Raw genomic sequence first — 7,639 nt, 5'->3', positions numbered from 1 at the left:
CTTATCCTTTACTTGAGAGAATTACCACAAACCTACAGGCGCACAGAGCAAGGTCTTGGGAAGCCAAGACAAGTCCAGGAGCCTCTCGGTCCCAGCACGGCAAACACTGAGCAGAAAATGAAAGACCCGGATCCAGACACGGCCCTGACTTCTGTTGGACAATGAAAGGCAGTCTGTGTTCTGGCTAGCGAGGCTTAACTTCCAGAGACCTTGTAGATTAATCTACAAGGGATGGACTCCGTTAGCTACACTCCCAGACACTAGACTCCTGACACCACTAGACCCTCAGCTTCATAATTCTGGGTCCATCAGTAACCGGAGCCCTCCCTCCTCCCTCCCATTCTGGCTGGACTCCATCACCACAGTTACCTGGCAACAGCCAGGTAGCACAGCCCACTATAAGAGAGACTGTTTTCCCCCTCCCCTCTCTCTTACTCTCTTGCTCTCTTGTTCTATCTCTTGTCCCTTGCTCCCCCCTCCATTCCCTTCCCCCTCTGTCCACATGGTCATGGCCAATTTCTACTTCTCTACCGGTTCTCTTTCTACTCTTCTACAATAAAGTGCTAAAGGCAATGAATTGCCTCCCAGCAGATCCAGCCACCAGACCAGACTAGACCAGACCAGACCGGACCAGACCAAGAACAGCCCAGCACGCCTTCCCCCAACCCACTTTTCCCCTTCGGCTCTGGGGCTGACCGAGCGCCCCCAGAGCCCTCACTCCATTCTCAGCTCTTCCTTGGTATCCAGTGGCATCCTTCGATGCCCGAGAGCTAGAACCTGTCGTCCCTGGCCTCCATGAGGCCTAGAGACCCGGAGACTGCTCCCTCCCCACCTCCGCAGATTGGGGTCCCATGGCTTCTTGCAGCCAGAAACCCACCCAGCGGCATGGGGGCACACGGCAGTCTCCTGCATTTCTGTCCTGCCAGAGCCAACGAGTTCTGGTGAGACTCAGTCTCCCCCCCCTCCCCTTTTCCCCATGCCGCGGGCCCTACAAGCCATCCGCCAAGGGGCTTCATGAGGGGAGCGGAGGTCAGTGGACATGAAGAGTGATATACAGAAAATTGAGATGGTCGGTTAGTGAGGCCACAGAGAAGGACCTGGGGCCTGCCAGTATCTCCCAGGCGTCTCCTGGATGCCCGTTCTGTTGCTTTATTCTCTGAACCAGGATACTTCAAAATCTTGGGAGGAAAGCAATGTCCTCTATGGTGGGAAGAGCAGTGTGCAGAGGTAACAGTCTGTGCTAGCCCCCCACCCCGGGCAGGGGAGCAGTCGCCTCTCCCCTAACTCTGCCACTCAGTGCTCCAGGCTGCTCATCTAGTTCAAAGCACAGGACACAAGTAATCTTTTCAACTTTTATTCTGAAATGAAAGGAACGCAAAGAAAGCCATGGTTTTGAGACAAATAAAAAGTTGTTGTTGTGTCGTCATTTTCTATGGTAGCCAGATTCTGTCCCACCAGCAAAACCCCCTCCTAACCACAGCCCGCTGCTGTGGCAGTAGGGCATGGAGTGCAGGTGGTGGCCCTCCCACCCGACACCATGGAGAAAAGTGATTTTGAGGTGGTTTCTTTTGATCTTCCACGATAGCACGAGTAGCCAGGTCAGTGCACATCTGTGCACGTCATGAGGAAGGGGCCAGAGGCAAAGAGGTGTTTACAACCTCTGCAGTTCTGGGGATCCTCAGAATAGGCCGTGATGTAGCCTGGAGGAGCTGCCTAATTCACAGGATATATTGCCAGCCCCTTTGGATCACTACCCCTCCGCAATTCTTTGGCTCCTTCCTCTGAACTTTACAGGTTCTGAGTAGTACCGGAAACAGAATTATTTTAACAGGTGTCGTGAACAACATACCCCGTGTCGTTATCTTCCTCCACCCGCCACAAGTCTGCACACACACGCAGATTCACAGAGCTTTCTCAGGCTTTGGAGCCATCCAGTAGACAAGGGCATCCACAAGGAAGGTGGGCAGGTAGCTCAAGGGGAGGTAGAAGAGCTTGGCATCCCAGCCAGCTGAGTATCGGGTGCGAGGGTGACAGGACGTCAGGGCATGCTCCATGCAGTCTGTCGCCACAGACAGGTCCTCTGAGCATGTCTCCCCCAATGACTTCATTGCTTTCACATCTGTGTGGAATGAGAAATTATTCAAGTAGACTCCATATCCCGACACCACTATTACGTGATCAACAGAAGAGGGCTTCTCTAGAATCCATGTCTCCTGCACTCGGAAGCCAAGCCTGAGTCTAGCCTGTCCCAGTTCCTCAGAAAGGGCCACAACCCAAACCAACAGCTTCAAGGAAGAGCCTCGCCCACTCAGCCAACAGCCTGGGTCAGAGAACGATCTGGCAGACTAGCTGGGGGTTCTCTCCTAACAGTGGGAACAAACCCAAGGTCATGGAAAGTGATGGTCTGATACCTCCATCCCTGGCTTTACCTTCATTATTAAGATAATGACAGGTTCAGCTAAAACAGAGTTCTAGAAGCCAGAACCACTTTGTGTGACCAGTTCCATAGGCTACCAAGGAAAGGGAACTAATGAAGAAAAATAGCCTGGGGCAGACTTTGTACCAGTAGCAGAAAAGCAGGGGAGTCTCCGGGTATAGGATGTGACTTTTCCTTGGTTCCTACAGGTCACTTACAGGAGTTCAGAAAATTCTTGTCATAGATCTCCTTGGCCTCGGAGGTGGCCTTATACCACAGCTTCTCTAGGCCCTGTGAGAGCCTCCCGATGTTGGAGACATTGGTCTTGAACCCGCCAGGTTCTATAATAGCCACCTTCACCCCAAAATAGGAGAGCTCCCTCCTGTAAGACAGTAGTCAAAGGTCAAAGACATCAGAGGTCTTTGGGGGAAAACAATACAACTGACAACACAAAGAACCGTAAGAGAGAAAAGTTCAGAACTTTTTGGGATCTGGGATGTGCAGCAGATGGAGTTATCACCCGTGGCAAGGACATCATCTCTGTGCTTTTGAATGTCACTCATGTCACGCAGATGAGGCTCACTGGTCTAAATCTAGATATTCCATTCTGTGATGCAGGTAGCTTGTCCGTATAGAGTACCCATGGGCTCACTACTAGACTTGCCTAAGTCAGTACCCCCTCACTCCTGGACCCTACCTTCAATGACTACTGCTTAAGGAAATCTCAGGTCAGTTCCTTTTTGGCTCCCCCAGATGTCCTCAGGGGCTACTCTGGTACCCCACATTTAGAGACCACTTTGCCTTGCAGCTAGCAGGAAATCTAACTCAGCTTGCTACAGTGGTATATGCAGAGGTACACTGTATACTGTATAATGATATATAATATATAATGTATAAGGTGAAAGGCTACAGATTGGCCTGTCATCAATATGTCATCAATATCTAAACTTTGGCCTGTTTAGAACCTTCAGATTCTCCAAAAAGCCACCCTGTGACAATCTGCCCAGTCCCATGACTGCCAGGGCTGGCCTGCCCTTTTGCTCCAGGATGACACAGCACTAAAGGCACTCTGCAAACAGTCACACTGGGCCCAGGCTGTTAATGTTTTATTACCCAGGATACCCTGTTCACATGTTTAACCCTTACCTCAGACTCCTGCTGCAGAGCCCTCCGGAAATCTGACAAACAATATGGTCACTACTGCTAATAATCTCTCAGTCTCGGTCATACTCTCCTCTCTTCTCTCCTCTTTTGCTCTCTCAGTTGTTGGGATTTTTGTTGTTGCTGCTGTTGGGTTTTTTGTTTGTTTGTTTGTTTATTAGGGCCACAAAAAAAAATCTCTTTGTCATGCCAGAGTGTGGGAATTGTGGACTCTCAACAAGAGCTTGACAAGGACCAGGCAGTGGGCTGATGCTCACACCCTCAGGGCATTCCCAACCTGAACATCAAAGAAGGTGAGGAACTGGGCTGGAGTGACGGTTCTGTGGGTAAGAGTCTCAAATGCCCTGAGTTCAAATCCCAACAACCATATGGTGGCTCACAACCATCCATAATAAGATCTGACACCCTCTTCTCCATAAATAAATCTTTAAGCTGGAGCAAGCAGGGTCGACCAGATGGAGCAAGTGGGGCCAACCAGAGTGAGCAGAGGTCCTGAGTTCAAATCCCAGCAACCACATGATGGCTCACAGCCATCAGTACAGCTATTCTGTACTCATATACATAAAATAAATAAGTCTTAAAAAAAAAAGGTGAGGAACTATATACTTTTGGCCAGGTCCAGTGACGCCTCAGGTGCTTCCATGAGGCAGGCCTCCAGAGCAGGACGAGTTTAAGTGAACTCAGGCCTCAGTCATCAGACAAGCATGGAGAGTGGTTTCCCAGTGAGTGAGTACCTCACTCCAGAGAGGAGAAGGTAAGAGAGTCTTCCAAACCAGAAAGAAAAGACTATTTGTGAGGGGCATTCAAAGGTTGTGATTAAAATAAAACAGCTCACTGAAGGGTCCCCACAGGACCTCATCACCATCTAATAATACCTGAGTGAGTCTGAGAAGGCCTCTACACCATACTTGGAGATAGAGTAACCACCACCAATAAGAGACACTCGGCCCATGGAGCTGGAGATGTTGACCACACGGCCCCTCGCCTTCCTCACTAAGGGCAGCATGTTCAAAGTCACGTCGATCAAGCCCAACAGGTTCACATCCAGGACACTTGCAAAGTCCTGTTTCTTCAGCCACTCATTGACAGCAAAGATACAGATGCCAGCGTTGTTGACCAGGCCCCAGAGTCCTGGAAAGGGTGGGAAGAAGAAAGAATCATGGGTCGAGCTTTGACTAAAACTCACATCCCACCAGGTACGGTGAGACCATTCAGACAGGCTTTGGACGGAGACTGGGGGACAAAATTAAAACAGCATATTTTCAACAGGATTGGTGTGTCCCATCCCGGAAGAAATGGCTTACAGCACAGATACTTTCTTCTTCTTTTGATTCTCACCTACTACCCGAGAACAACCCACCTCATGTTTGCTGAGAGCAAGAACGGAAGTCCAAGGCGTGTATGCCTCTGTTAATCCGGACACATGGGAAGTACATTTACATCTTAGAGATTAATAATATCCTTGCAGATGAGGAAGCGGAGGAAAACAAGGGGCGGGGGACATAAAAGGCGAAAGACAAAGCTAATATTCTGATGGAATTTGAGACACATCAACTAACGCTCCTGGCTGGGGATGATTTTGGAAAGCCGTGCTGCATTTGTTCTTTGAAGAGAGTTGGCCTTAGGCTCAGCAGCAGCACTGAATGGTTTATCAAACTTGATGCATTATGTTCTAAAAAGAAGGTGAGAAGTAGGGAGAAGGGTGTGAAAGAAGGGTGATGAAGGAACAAGAAAGGAGAAGGCGGGGCTATGGAGAAGAAGGCAGGGGGGAGAAGGCGGGGCTGGGAGAAGGCGGGGCTGGGGAGAAGGCGGGGTTGGGAGAAGGCGGGGCTGGGGAGAAGAAGGCAGGTTTGGGGAGAAGGCGGGGCTGGGGAGAAGAAGGCAGGGTTGGGGAGAAGGCAGGGTTGGGGAGAAGAAGGCAGGGTTGGGGAGAAGAAGGCAGGGTTGGGGAGAAGGCAGGGTTGGGGAGAAGGCAGGGTTGGGGAGAAGAAGGCAGGGTTGGGGAGAAGGCAGGGTTGGGGAGAAGAAGGCAGGGTTGGGGAGAAGAAGGCAGGGTTGGGGAGAAGGCGGGGTTGGGGAGAAGAAGGCAGGGTTGGGGAGAAGGCAGGGTTGGGGAGAAGAAGGCAGGGTTGGGGAGAAGGCAGGGTTGGGGAGAAGAAGGCAGGGTTGGGGAGAAGAAGGCAGGGTTGGGGAGAAGAAGGCAGGGTTGGGGAGAAGGCAGGGTTGGGGAGAAGAAGGCAGGGTTGGGGAGAAGGCAGGGTTGGGGAGAAGAAGGCAGGGTTGGGGAGAAGGCGGGGTTGGGAGAAGGCAGGGTTGGGTGGTTGTAACACAGATACTTTGTACTTGTGTATGAAATTAACAAAAATTAAATACAAAGTTTAAAAAACATATTGAGCAACTTTCCTGAGATGCTTACAAAACACAAAGACAGGACAATGGGGGGGGGGTTGGAGGGGGAGACAAAAAAGGAAGAATGTGCCAAGGATTTGGGGACGCAGCCCCAAGATACAGTCTTGAAGGTTTGTTAAGTATCATTTTTGCTGAGTAGGTTTTCATTATTTGAAGAAATGTTCTTGAGATAGTAAAATTGATCCTTTTTTTTTTTAGTGAGAAGAATTCACATATTTTAGCCCTGTATAGAATCAAAATGTTTACAGGTTTTATGTCAGGATAGTGAGAATATAGGTTAATTTTGTTTTAAATTTATGTTTTCCAGTGTTTTGAACAATAATAATATTTTCAATTTATTCTTTAGATTTCTTTTAAACCAAGGTTCTTCTTTTGCCCCCATAATAATTAATGAAGAAATAGCAACCCCCTTCCTAGTATTTAGTCCCCCAAGTCAGCCCTTAAGCTGGTCTGGCCTGCTCTGTACACAGACCAATCATGTCTCCCTTCACAGCTGACAGGTAAGAGCAGGTATGCTGCTGACTCAGGAGAGCCCCACATCCCCCACCCCCTCCCCACCCCAGCGTGGCTCCAGATGTCTTGCACACACAGCCCAGGACCAAGTCCCATCCTCTGCTCCAGGAGGTACCCTGCTCTAACCTGGCACGAGGCACCCAGCAATCTGGATTTTCTGCATAGAAAAGATGACAGAGCAGAGACAGGGATGTGAGAGGGTGAGTCCTCACCAGGGCACCTTCTTACCAAGACCAGAGCACTCGGGAGACAGAAGGTAGGGGCTGGAGAGAGAAGAGAGAGTGCTCAGGTGATGTGCTGGGTTAGTTCAGGGCCCCCGACCCCCCTCGGGAATCTGACCAGGGAACACAAAGGGGAATTCCCCCTTCAAACAGGGAGACAAAGAAACAGCACAGACAGGGCTCTCCATGGTACCTCTGCTCCCAACACGCTCCTGCACCCACTGAGTGGCTGCCACAATGCTCTCTGTCTTGGTGACATCCAGGATCACTGTCTCCAGCCTGTCAGATGTCTTGCTCCTCAGCTGCTCGGCTCCCTCCTCCGTCAGACACGCAGCCAGGACCCTCATGCCTCTCCTGTCCAGCTGTCTGGCCAGCAGGTTCCCAAAGCCCGAGTCACAGCCCGTGATGAAGACATACTTGTCCTGGAGATGGCTCACCACCTGCCTCTCCCTGAACAAGCGCAGGAGCTTCCAGAGGCCCACCAGTGCCACCAGGTACAGCCACATGGCTTGTAGAAGACAAGCAGAGAGAGATACTCTTTGTCACAGTGAGCCTGGAAGCCTCACACAGGATATGAGCCCCGAGGATGGCGGGCTACTATCATGCTCCTCTCTAACCACTATTTCTTGTTTTTCTGATATCTCAGTGCCCTTTGCCTCTCCAGAGCTTGCTGCCAAAGAAAACACCACTGACTGTTCAACAACACAGGTCTATTCCCTTGAGATCTTTGCTTCCTGGACTCATGTAGGATGCATGTGTGTGTCATTGCACACGGCCCAGGGTCCAGCCCCAGGTTCACCTTGTGTCTCTGCATCTTGCACTCCGGAACTACAAACCAAGACATTGTGAACATAATGAGCATGCATTGGTACCCTGCACTTAGACTCAGGACAACTTACAGGAGAAGACAGGGAGAGCT

At 50.4% G+C, this 7,639-nt stretch overlaps 1 protein-coding gene across 2 annotated transcripts; it reads right to left on the bottom strand.

Moving 5' to 3' along the window:
* Nucleotides 1–1,338: 1,338 nt before the first annotated feature.
* On the bottom strand, nt 1,339–7,305 carry LOC127670517 (retinol dehydrogenase 7). 2 transcript variants are annotated; one of them, XM_052165046.1, is made up of 4 exons: nt 6,914–7,303; nt 4,453–4,708; nt 2,635–2,798; nt 1,339–2,119 (listed from the first exon to the last, which is right to left on the bottom strand). In XM_052165046.1, exons 1-4 carry the CDS (start codon nt 7,224–7,226, stop codon nt 1,902–1,904), a joined length of 951 nt encoding a protein of 316 aa, XP_052021006.1. In that variant the 5' UTR covers nt 7,227–7,303; the 3' UTR covers nt 1,339–1,901. The 2 variants fall into 2 exon arrangements, with proteins under 2 accessions (XP_052021006.1, XP_052021007.1); XM_052165047.1 differs by lacking the exon at nt 2,635–2,798 and having other exon boundaries at nt 6,914–7,305.
* Nucleotides 7,306–7,639: the final 334 nt, after the last annotated feature.

Source organism: Apodemus sylvaticus, chromosome 20, assembly GCF_947179515.1.
Source record: "Apodemus sylvaticus chromosome 20, mApoSyl1.1, whole genome shotgun sequence".
NCBI lineage: Eukaryota > Metazoa > Chordata > Mammalia > Rodentia > Muridae > Apodemus > Apodemus sylvaticus.
The sequence above is the reverse complement of the archived record's forward strand: the minus strand, read 5'-3'. Positions and strand labels throughout refer to the sequence as shown.

Excerpts from the sequence above, each read along its gene's own strand:
- LOC127670517 (XM_052165046.1), bottom strand. The coding sequence starts at position 7,226 with ATGTGGCTGTACCTGGTGGCACTGGTGGGCCTCTGGAAGCTCCTGCGC. Across the intron at positions 4,709-6,913 it reads GGAGCGTGTTGGGAGCAGAG|GACTCTGGGGCCTGGTCAAC; the intron begins GTACCATGGAGA and ends CACCCTTTCCAG. Across the intron at positions 2,799-4,452 it reads GCCTTCTCAGACTCACTCAG|GAGGGAGCTCTCCTATTTTG; the intron begins GTATTATTAGAT and ends ACTGTCTTACAG.